At 35.2% G+C, this 12,285-nt stretch overlaps 2 protein-coding genes across 2 annotated transcripts; both read right to left on the bottom strand.

The window, feature by feature from the left end:
* Positions 1–495: 495 nt before the first annotated feature.
* On the bottom strand, positions 496–2,628 carry LOC143578276 (uncharacterized). Its single transcript, XM_077061906.1, has 3 exons — positions 2,378–2,628; positions 1,087–1,145; positions 496–992 (listed from the first exon to the last, which is right to left on the bottom strand). The coding sequence occupies exons 1-3, from the start codon at positions 2,465–2,467 to the stop codon at positions 650–652; spliced, it is 492 nt and encodes a 163-aa protein (XP_076918021.1). The 5' UTR covers positions 2,468–2,628; the 3' UTR covers positions 496–649.
* A 6,337-nt stretch (positions 2,629–8,965) lies between these two features.
* LOC143578269 (uncharacterized) lies at positions 8,966–10,833 on the bottom strand. Its single transcript, XM_077061902.1, has 7 exons — positions 10,571–10,833; positions 10,390–10,489; positions 10,125–10,310; positions 9,982–10,043; positions 9,772–9,874; positions 9,559–9,652; positions 8,966–9,388 (listed from the first exon to the last, which is right to left on the bottom strand). The coding sequence occupies exons 1-7, from the start codon at positions 10,831–10,833 to the stop codon at positions 9,051–9,053; spliced, it is 1,146 nt and encodes a 381-aa protein (XP_076918017.1). The 3' UTR covers positions 8,966–9,050.
* Positions 10,834–12,285: the final 1,452 nt, after the last annotated feature.

Genomic DNA, 12,285 nt, shown 5'->3' with positions numbered 1-12,285 from the left:
ATATGTAGAAGCAATTAAAGTAGATATATAGAACAAGCAAAATATTATACAAAATTTTCAAATAAAACACCAAACCAAACATAAATTTTAGACAATCAAATACCAATAATACACAATATAAAAAAGATTAAATAAATTAAAATCTTACGGTCCGGTCCAGTTTTATACGGTTTGAAAGTTTTAAAACCGTAAACCAAACCGTTCGTTACGGTTTGAAAAGTTTGAAACCGACTGACCGAAAGATGACAAAAAAAACCGACCGTGAAACCAAACCTATGACCAGTTTGGACGGTTTCACGGTTTAAAACCGAACCGTGAACACCCCTAATAACTAGAGATAAATGGGTGTTTATTAAACACACGAACATAAACAAACTTCCTAGTGAACATTCGGTTCATTTACAGTACTAATTGAGCCAATGTAACAACCCCACAAGCTAAGCTAAAAAATATCAACTCATCTCCCATTTGCATTACAAGAAATATATTAAAAACACAATAACCATTGCAAGCAAAGGTTTAAATGTTCCATATCCTACAACTAAAAAGACACAATACCAGACTAAAATAATACTCCTCCCTACTACATAACACTAGATAATTGAACATATGATAAAAATACAAGACCTCCAAATTAGCCAAATCATCTCTATTTTCTTTTCTTAGCCGGTGGTTGTTCTTCCTCGTCATCGTCTTCATCCTCATCCTCGTCACCATCCTCATCATCGTCCTCGGCATCATCATCCTCACCATCATCGTCCTCGTCATCATCGCTACCTTGATTCCCATTTGTCTCGGGATCTTCAGCATCTCCTTCATCATCATCGTCGTCGTCTTCTTCCTTTTCATCACCCGAGAAATCTTCATCTCCAGCGTCATCTTCTGGCTCCTCTGCATCTGCATCGTCATCATCGTCGTCGTCCTCAGTGTCACTCCCGTCTTTGGCTTCCGGTTCGGTTTTGCTCTTTTTGTGCAGCTCAGAATGTGGAAACCTGCAAAATTTTGAAATACAAAAAAGTATAAATATCAAAGTTTTGAACTCGAAACTGTTCCACAAATAATATTTGTTCGGCAAATGAGTCTAACCGTCGATCATTCTCAGTTAAAATTTGCAGCGCATGTGCGCCCTGAAGAAGAGATCCCGTCTGCAATTGCAACAGAATCTTTATACTTCAAAGCAGCATATTATTACACAACCTTGCAGCTTTAGATCAGTACTAGTAAAAGTCTAAAACAGTCAAAATCATAGAAGCATAATAAAAGTCAAACTTCAAGAAAACTAAAGATCTTGATATCAAGACCACTGAAATCAACCAAGTAGCAAAATAAGAGTTCTAGCATACAAAAGATCAAAACTTTTTCATACCCGACGGCATAAAATCTAAATCTTTCAAACACCATAAATCTTGATAAATGTAAAAAAAAAAAAAGACTTCAAATTAAAATTTGTGACTTTATAACACCATAAATCTTGAAAAATGGAAAAAGGACTTCCAAATTAAAATCTTTCAAACACCATCAATCTTGAAAAAAAAAAAAAAAAAAGACTTCAACTTAAAATTTGTGACTTTATAACACCATAAATTTTGAAAAATGTAAAAAAGACTTCCAAATTAAAATCATTCAAACACCATAAATCTTGAAAAATGTAAAAGAAAACTTCCAAATTAAAATCTTTCAAACACCATAAATCTTGAAAAACGTAAAAAAGACCACCAAATTAAAAATTGTTAATTTATAACTGTCATACTTCCCATTGCAAATAAACCTTCAATCTTGTAATAATTGAAGAAAAAATAATGATTTTTAAGTAAAACCACATACTGACTATTTGTTTCAAACAACAAAACCTGCTTAACTTAAAAAATACCAAAAAAAAGAAAAAAGAAAAAGAAAAGAACAACTCATTATCCAAAAAAATTCAAACTTTCATCAAAATACCATACCAAAGGAACTGTCATACTTCCCATTGCAAACAAACCAGCAATCTTGTAATAATTCAAGAAAAATTGATGATTTTTAAGTAAAACAGCATAATGACTATTTGCTTGAAACAACAAAATCTGCTTAACTTTAAGAATTCAAAAAAAAAAAAACAACTTATTATCCAAAAAAAATCAAACTTTCATCAAGATACCATACCAAAGGTCAAAAACACAACCCTAAAATTTGGGGAAAACATTATAACACAGCAGCAAATTTAACAAAATCAAAATCCAACTTCATACCACAAAAAAAAAAAAAAAAAAATCTGGTCCAAATTACACAAGATCCAAATATCAAACACCTGGTGTGCATCCCAAAAACAAGTCAACTAAACCCAATTTTTTCACCAAACTTGATAACCAGATGTTATACAAATCAAACTAATTCATACCATCATGATGACACAAGCAAAAGAAGCATGAGCAGCCATTGTCCTCACACAAACCCCCAAATCAGAGCTTAAAGATTTGCCTACTTCCATTGAAATTGCAAAATTGAAAGACTTTAGGGTTCAACTGAAGGATAAAGCTTGTGAGAGAGAAGATAAAGCTTGTGAATTGAGGGTTTTTGTTTGCTTGGTGTAATGAATGCTCTAGGGTTTTGTGGGGGTGTGAATTGGGAATCTGGGTGTAAGTTGTGGGGGTGATTTTGAAAATGTTGACTTTTGTTTTTGTTTATGTTTTTTTAGATCTATAAAATTTGAATTTTGAAAATGCCTCCAGTGTCATGAGATTAAATTCAAATTGTGGCATACATTTCAAACAAGTACTTGTATATAATATTTTATATTTTTAAATTTAGGCGGCTATTAGATTAATGTAGGCGCTGTCTGGTTTTGTTTTTTTTAATTGAATTTTTTTTATTGAGATAACTCTTTAGTAACATCCTTTGAAAAACAGGTTATTTTGTGGGTTTAAGATGACTACCTAGCGGTACGTATGGTGACTTTAAATACTTTGTTAAATTTCATGCCTCTTATGCCTAGACGTCTCTGAACAAGTCTATACATTTAGCATTTAAAGATCAAAATTTTAAATATGAATTAAAAAATCAGGCGGCGCCTAGATTAATCTAGTAGCCGCCTGAATTTTAAAAATCCACCAGGCACCTAAGAAAATCCACTGACGCCTAGATTTAAAAAAACTAGGTGGTGCATGAAACATTTTTGTCGAGCAGGTCAGAAAACGAGTCGCGCTGACAGGAAACATTCTTGACAGGTGTCGCTTGATCATTGGGTAAGAAAAAAATACGGCTTGATTGGTTTCAGCTGGACATAATAAAACCTGTGGGGATTTGTATGAACTTTTGAGAAGTAGCACAATCAAAATAAACATTTTTATCATTTTCCTTTATGCAAATCTTTTTTTTATGAGTTTAAATAAAGACTCAATTACAAATTTTGTCCTTTAAAATAAGACGAATTACGGTTCGTGTCCTTTTTTTAGTTTCCTTGCAGGCGGTGTACTTTAAACTTTTTTTTCCTACAAGTTTTGTCCTTTACGCTAACTGGGTTAGAAAAAGTCAGTTAAATCCCATCACGTGAGGCACATGTGAGGGTAGTTTTGTCCTTTCATATATCTCTGCAACTAAACCCCCCTTTATCAGTCTTCCCCCTCTTTTTAACCCAACCCCACCTTCAATCGATCAGGGTACGATTAGGTCTTCAATCAATTAGGGCTCGATGCGAAATTCAAATACCAGGGCTCAATTGATGATGGCTTACTGTGTTTGTGGCAAGGTAGCAGTTGTTCGAACTTCATGGACTGATAGAAATCCAGGTCGTCGGTTTTTCTCTTGTCCGGACATGGTAAGTGTGTAATTCGATTTAAGTTCCAGTCAATTGTTTATACTTCATGTTTCTCCTCTTTTCCAGACATCGGATTGCCCCTTTCTTGGATGGCGTGACCCACCAATGTGTGAACGGGCATTGGAGATTATCCCGGGCTTATTGAAGTCGAAAAACAAGGTTGAACAAAGTTTAGAGAGTTATAAAGAACAAGCAAGGAAGATGAAGAACAGATTGGTCATTAGTCGGATCATTTTCATTGCAATTGTAATTGCAATGAAAATGTAACTAGTTGACTGAATTTGAAGTTGTTGACTATTTGTATTTTGACTTTATTAGTTAATTTAGGACTTTATGCAGTTTAAGTATTATGTATTTTGACTTTAATTTGGATGTAATTTTGGATCCCTTTTAAGCAATGTATCATCAGTTTATTTTGGATTTAATTTGGATCTTTGGTTAGTTTATTTTGGACTTTTGGATGGATGCTATACACAATCTGCACATTGTGCACTATCTACACATGATGCACAATCTGCACATTGTGCACTATCTACACATTCATCTACAACATCCATAAACCATAAACCAAGAGATGAATACTGCATAATATGATCTGATCTGATCCAAGGGCAAATAAGTAAAAACTGCACAATATGCACAAAAAGATGAATGAGTCATCTGCACAAACATCCATCTGCCAAACCATTAAATTATGTAAAATCTGATCCAATGGCAAATATGTCCAAACCCTTAAAATAAGTAACATCTGATCCATCTGCAGTTCTGCACAACAATTACCAACAACCATAAATGCAAACAACAACCAAGTTAAATAATGAACAACCATATTAAAAGCTACTTGTCATTTAACAACTACTAAACATTAATCAACCATATTAAAGTCAACAACTTAAAGCAACATTAGTCCAGACAACAACTTAATACATCCATACCATGAAAAACTTGAAAAAAAGTCTAACAACTTAAAAATATCCATACCATAAAGTCATAAAAACTACAAAAACAGTCAAACAGTAGGCACATTAATCAGCAAGATTTTTCATGCATGATCTCTTATTGTGACCCTTTTGACCACATGTCCCACAAGTGTTTGATCCTTTTGGCTTTGTCTTTCTCACTGCCTTCACTTTCTGACCTTCACCCTCCACAGTCTTTCCCTTACCCTTTGCATCAACCTTTCCCTTGCCCTTTGCATCAACCTTTGACTTTTTCCTTGAACCACCATCTTCCCTTTCCACTGCTGACTTTTTCCTTGATTTCTTTGGCCTTCCAATTTGCTTTTTGAATTTAGGAGCTGTGATCTGGATTGGGACTTGTGATGTGGGCCACATACTCATACCATTGATGGGACACACCTTGTAGCTATACACTGTCTTCCACCTATCCATTGTGTAAATTGGTTTGACATGTCTACAAGGTATCCCAGTTATCTCCCATCTCCTACATGCACATGTACTTGTGCTCATGTTCACTACACACTGATCACCATATGGACCTGTTACCTGATAATGATCCTCACCATTCCAATGCACAGAGTACCTATCATCCAAATATGTAAACCATTCACATCATTTACAAGACAAGTAAATATTCACATACAACTCACCTGCTTGCTTCCTTCTTCACTGACTCCATAATTTGTGTAGCATATGGTGTTAGTAACCCTGATGACCTATCAATTACCTTCAACACAGTAACAATCTTCCTCATCACATATTCTCTGATGTATTCCAGCAATGTGATAATAGGCTTGTCCCTTCCATCTACCAGCTTTGAATTGAAACATTCACACATGTTGTTGGTCAACACATCAGACATTGCTCTACCTATTATAACAAAACACAACAGATAAAGGACAAAACTTGAAAGTTATGAGAGAATAAAGGATACAAAATTAAAAACTTACCAGAGAAGTGTGACCTTGACCATGTTTCTGGTGGGATCTTAGATACCCAAAGATGACACCTTTTGTTCAAGTTTTTTAGGTTGTTCATCTCTCTCTTATAGTGTGTAGGTGATGTACATCTAGCCAGCTTCCAAAGAGCATCCCTTAAAAGCTTTCCTTTGAAGAGTGATCTTAGGTTATCTTCAATGTGCCTCACACAAAACCTATGCTCTGCAGAAGGAAACAACTTATCTACAGCCTGTATAAGACCCTTTTGCCTGTCACTAATAAAGGTAAACTTGGATCTGTTGTTTATATCCAAGTCATCACCAAGGCATTCCAAGAACCATTCCCAAGAGTTCAATGTTTCAGCTTCAACTACAGCATATGCAACAGGGTAGTATCTATTGTTTGGATCTAGAGCAACTACTGTTAAAAGTTGACCAGGCCAAGCACTTTTAAGGAAAGCCCCATCCAGTCCCAACAGATCCCTACCTATTGCTTTGAACCCCTTTTTCAAAGACCCCAAACAGATGTATATCCTCTTGAATTGTCTTGTCTCAGATGTTGGATCTGAGCATTCTTCTAATTCAAGCTTCACTGTTGTATCTGGATTAGTCCTCTTCAACTCTTCAATATAATCCCTCAATAACCCATATTGGCCTCTGAAATTTCCAATTATATGTTCCCTGGCCAACATCTTTGCCCTATAAGCTTTCATCTCAGACACACCAACTTCAAACCTCCTTTGAAACCTTTCTTTGATGGATTTAACTTTCAGCTTTGGGTCATCTTGAAGATCAGTAACCAAATGGTTTGAGAGGAACCCGGCTGTGCAAGCATAAATTTTCCTAGATTGAAGGCATTTATGTTCATTTATCAACCTTGTAATTTTCCATGAAGCTGTTCTCTTTTGGTATGACAACAACAGTACCCAAGGGCATCTAATAACAAGTGGGTCTTTCCTTTTTCCCCTACCCCCAATACTTTTCTGGACTGGTCCCTCATCTTTATTAGCACTGCTAGATCCAACCCCCTGCATGTGGGACCCATCTTCCATATCTCCTTCACACACAGCCCTCACCCTTACCAAATCATCTTTTCTTATCCTAATTTGTCTTCTTGTTTCAACTGCATGTGCCTTGATCATATCCTTCACCTCTGCTTTTGTACCAAAAACTTGTCCCACATGGAAAAGATAATCCATGTCCCCCTCATTTCTTTGTTTCTCATTATACATCCTATCATTATCCAACATCACATCATCCATTTCTATGTCCAAACCCTCTAAACTACAATTTGCATCCTGCTGTTCAACTTCAAAATCAGTATGCAGTCTGAAATCCCTCATATCTACATCTACATCATGTGTTTCACCATCTTCATAGTTGAAGTCACTATCTGAATCACTTTCTGAATCTTCATCACCATCCCTAGTTTTCTTAACATTTTTAGATTTCTTTTTGTTCTTAGATTTCTTCACATTCTTTGGTTTCTTAACTGGACAACCCTCTAGATGTTCATCATCATCAGAACTCTCATCTCTCATTTCATAGTTAGAATCCCTACTATCATCAGTTCCACTTTCATCTGAACTTGAAGACTCATCTCCACTTTCTTCATCTGAAATTGAAGAATCTTCACTATCTCCATCCCCACCTTCATTGTAATCCATATCCACCTCATTTGTAGGCTGCACACCATATCCACCTCTATCCCCACCTCCATCTACATCACCATTGTAATCAATCTCCACCTCATTTGTAGGTTGCACACCAAAAGCATCCTCTCCAAACATAGGGTCAAATTCTGGATCCTCATGACATATATCAATCTGGTCTTGTTGTTCAACAACACCAACATTATTCTCTTCTTGAACATTCACATTTGCATCCTGTTTGTCTTGTTCCACAACTACCTTTTGAACAACAACCTCATTTGTGCTATCTTGCCATTCCAACAACAACCTTTTCTTAACTGAGTTTGCTTTATCTAGTACGACCTCACTTGCAAGAAACTCCTCATCTGTTATCTCTTCAATGGTAAACTTTGAGGGTGAGCAGAAGTATGTGTGTACAGAGGTGAACTCATGCTCAACATACACATTCATTAACTGATTAAAAGCTCCAATATACTTAGCAAATCCCCTAACATCATCATCACTTCCCAAAGCTCTAAGCCCCCAATCCAATTCTGAACCCGGTACTACATAATGGTAGAATCTAACCTTATCTGTAGGATAGGATAATTCAAGCAAGATTCGATCAAGCTCGTGAACTGAAAACTTGTCAATATCTAGCATGTCAACAAAATGGACAACGGCTCTGTTATAAACCCGTCCAGGAAATTTGGTGAAACTGCCACCATGGTGCAGCTTGATCGTGAACAAATGTGGATTATTTACTACACAAACAAGATTAAACAGCTGTTAGTTAAATAAAACCAATTATAAACCCTAAAATTATAAACCCTAAAGTTTTAACTTACCATAAAACGAATCAGCATTTGATTGTTCATCAGCTTCACGAATGTAGAATCGAGGAGGAGGAGGATCATCCATCTTACGTTTTTAAGTTTTGAGAATGATGTGCAATTTAAGGTATTAACTGTCGGGTTGTTGAGTCGAGTCGGATACGAGGGTTTTTAATCGCCGGGAATTGAATCGATTGAAAGGGAGGGGGAAGACTGATAAAGGGGGGTTTAGTTGCAGAGATATATGATAGGACAAAACTACCCTCACATGCGCCTCACGTGATGGGATTTAATTGACTTTTTCTAAACCAGTTAGCGTAAAGGACAAAACTTGTAGGAAAAAAAAGTTTAAAGCACACCGCCTGCAAGAAAGCTAAAAAAATGACACGAACCGTAATTCGTCTTATTTTAAAGGACAAAATTTGTAATTGGGTCTTAAATAAATAAAGCAATTAGGTTTAAAAATTAAGAACACAATTATTTAAAAAAAAATAATTCAGACGTACCAGGGTTATCGGTTGAAAAGCCCCCCCCCCCCCCCCTTTTTTAAATATACACACACAATAGACTAGTAACCCTATTTCTTACGATGGCATAGTTCCACTCTATATTATAGAGAACCTATTGTGAAGCATTTCCTATGTCTACATAACTAAATATGTTGGTTATAATTTACAAAACTAAGTTACTAACAGCTTGGTTCTAAGCAAATCTACATCAATACACATATTTACATAATTAATACTAAATCAAATCATCCAAGGTTTGAAAACATAATTAAATAGTAAGTAATCATACCATCCAACAGAACATAAAAATTTAACTAAGCCACTAGGAACAACCCATGAAAATAAGCCAGCATATATGCATAATAACATAATAATTATTAATAATTAATTACACCAACACAAGAGCCAAATACTCTTCTATAGCTTCACTCTCTCTAGTAAGCTCCATATCATAATCCGAAAACGCATCTTCACTCTGTAAATCCCCGGTTATCTCATCTTCCATCTCCACATCCCTTGTTTCTGGCTCAAACATTGGTGTGTCTCCATCAGTTGGGACGGTCCCACTCCCGCCATCTGATGAGCTGGCACCACCAGAACCGCTAGAGCTCCCCACATTCTCCGCCACTGGGCCTGCTGCTGGTGCACCGACGTTTGGCGCACCCTGCTCCAGCAGATGATTTAAAGCACGCTCTTCTGTTCCATGAGCACCGACAGCCGCCACAACTATAAAAACATAAAATGTATCAAATTATATGATTAGAAAAATATATTATTATTATTTTAATAATAATTAATAAACTGATTTAGAAACTTTTATGTATTAAAAATACAATGGTGACATTTTTATTTATTTATTTACTTATTAATTTTTTTTGGGGGGGGGGGGGGGTTACCTGCTTCTCTAGGGAACCCTAACGTAACGAGTCTTTCGATAGTAGCATCCGAAGCTTTACGTGATCTCTTCGCCTTTCGCGTTTCAATAAAAAGCTACAAAAATAAAATAAAATCAACTCGATAACACTTTTTTTTTTAATTCGATACCATTTTTTTTTTAATATTATTTTTCAGGAATTACAAGTTTTAAGAATTACACGCGAAACGTTTACCTGTATATCAGAATTAGTCTCAACGTTGGTCAAGTCATCAAGAGCTTTTTGCATTTCATTTTCATTTCTTCTAAGAGATTCTGCAGCAAGTTCTTTCTCAAAACTGCCAATATAAATAACACACGCAAGTGCACAAAAAAGAAACGAACTTATTAATCAAAAAGCAGGCAAAAAAAACATTTTAATATATTTTTTTATTTGTAAACTTACCCGATTGATACTAATTGAAGATCAACTGCTTTCCTAAGGGGTGTAACTCCAAACTTCTTCTGCTCCCTAAATTTACATTTTCGAGAACACAAGTCATACTTTTGTAAAATAATTGTAACCGCTTTTTTAAGAAAATTAAATACTTGCATTATCTCATTTCTTCGCTTAATGTCATCCTCAATCTTTTGTTGTTTTCTAGCTTTTTCCTCAACAAGAAAGTCAACCGCACGCTCGACATTTTGTTGGTTCATGCGTAACGCCCGTTGTGCAGCGCGTTCTCCATACCCCATCCCCATTAACATTGATAGTTCTTCATCTGGAACTTGAAGCTGAAATTCAAAAATATATGAATATTAATATATGCAACATAAAATTTATAAAATTAAGTTAAAAAAAAAAAAAAGGTACCTGTAGGTATCTACTAGCACTATTCAATGATATCTTTGCCTTCTCAATATCGCCGCTATGGTATGACACTATACCTTCCAGTAATTCCAATCTCAAGTGCCTATGTTACAAAATTAGTGTCATGTATAGATACATTATACATATATAAATTTATAAATGCATGCATAATGAGGTTTCTTACAAAGCAAGTTCGGGATGAGCGTTTCCATGAAGAAGTCTAAGACGGGTAGATTCTTTCCCGTGAGATCTTTCAATTCCTTTTCGGGCTTCTTCAAGGCGTTTTCCAGCTACTGATAGTTTACTGATGTCTTTCAGCATAAAATAGCACCAAACAATATCTATTTGAAGTATCGGGACGTTGTCGATCAAAAGGGAGAGGAATGACAATAAAATATATCCCGGTTGCAACTCGTGAACATAGGAAATATATCCCAGTTGCCACATAAATTTTCGTGTTCTTACTTTTACGCAATTTGTGTGTGTGTGTGTGTGTTTGAAATCAGATCCTAACAAGTAATGTTTATATTCGTGTTAAATATATTGTGTCATTCGTGTTATCAAGCCATATATATTTAACGAGTTTACCATATCAAGTGGTGTTGTTTGTGTTATTGAACTTGTTATGTAATCATGTTAGGGTTTAAAGTGAATTGGGACATATAAGTAAATGTGTTGGGTTCAATAAAAGAACTAGGTGAAAGCATAGGGTGGTAAAGCACTAAAGTACAATAATTAAAAAAGCACGACATTTTCAGTATTTCTTTTCTTGGGCACCAAGGAGTAATCTTTTATTCTTATCCTAGGTTTTAAATTTTATATGATTATCTTTTAAATATTAATATCATAATTATTCTTTCCATGATAATCATGCATAATTTACCTAATATTAGACGACAAAAATATTGGTTTGAAAGAAACTTCAAATCTTTCTATAAAATAAGTTTTTTCTTTTTTTTATACGGTTTCTCTTTCAAATTTCAAAGGCCGATAACACTTGTTATAACACATATAAGTTATTAACTATTTGCTAAAGACCATAAACACTTATTATTTGAAAAGTACGTTATATTTAACATATACTTGCTAATTTTGATAATCTTATCAGATCAAAACAATTAAAAACATAATGTTTAAATTTTGAATAAAAAGGTAAAAATTTGAAAATATTTTAATCATATATATAAACCAAAGTATCTCGTAACCATTTACTTGATTAGCATTATGAAAGTCAGACATAACTTTGTATATAACTTCTTTGTCAAGAGAAAGAAAAACTCAAATATTATAAATAAAAAGCGGAAATAATGAATTATCATATATTAAGAAAGATGTGTGATTAAAAAAATACAGTTTGATTGTATTTTTATTATTGTTAAGAAACGATGCTACAATGTGTTGTGTAAAGCACGTCCTCACGTGTTAAAATGTAGACATCACATCCTAATTCCCAAACCAGTGTGAGGTAGACATGGATGGGCCAAGGATTTTTCTACGAATGAAGTGATTTTTTTATATATTTTCTACATAACCGAAATCCAAATGATAACGCAAACCTTTTGATGCTGACCCCAATAAATTTAATTTGCATAGTATAAAAGCAAAATTGAAACACGCCATAGTTAACAACCCCTCTTCTTCTTCACAATTTCTCTATTAGGAAGCCAAAGGTTATAACATCACATCTGAAGAGGTAGGTCCCAGCAGAGCCCAGTTGGACCTGCAAGACTCACCTTAAACAGGGACGTCTGCGCAGAAACCAACTGGATCCGCAGGACCAACCATGCTCAGAGACGTGACGTCCTCACGCGCAGTACGCAAGCTGTTCCCGCAGGAAATGCCTCCCAATGGTGAAGGACTCCGCCTGTCCCCGCAGCCTCGGATACAAGCCATTAGGGA

This window comes from Bidens hawaiensis, unplaced genomic scaffold, assembly GCF_021521415.1.
Source record: "Bidens hawaiensis isolate Kalapana, Puna unplaced genomic scaffold, B.hawaiensis_p1.1 tig00029107_1, whole genome shotgun sequence".
NCBI classification, from domain to species: domain Eukaryota; kingdom Viridiplantae; phylum Streptophyta; class Magnoliopsida; order Asterales; family Asteraceae; genus Bidens; species Bidens hawaiensis.
The sequence above is the reverse complement of the archived record's forward strand: the minus strand, read 5'-3'. Positions and strand labels throughout refer to the sequence as shown.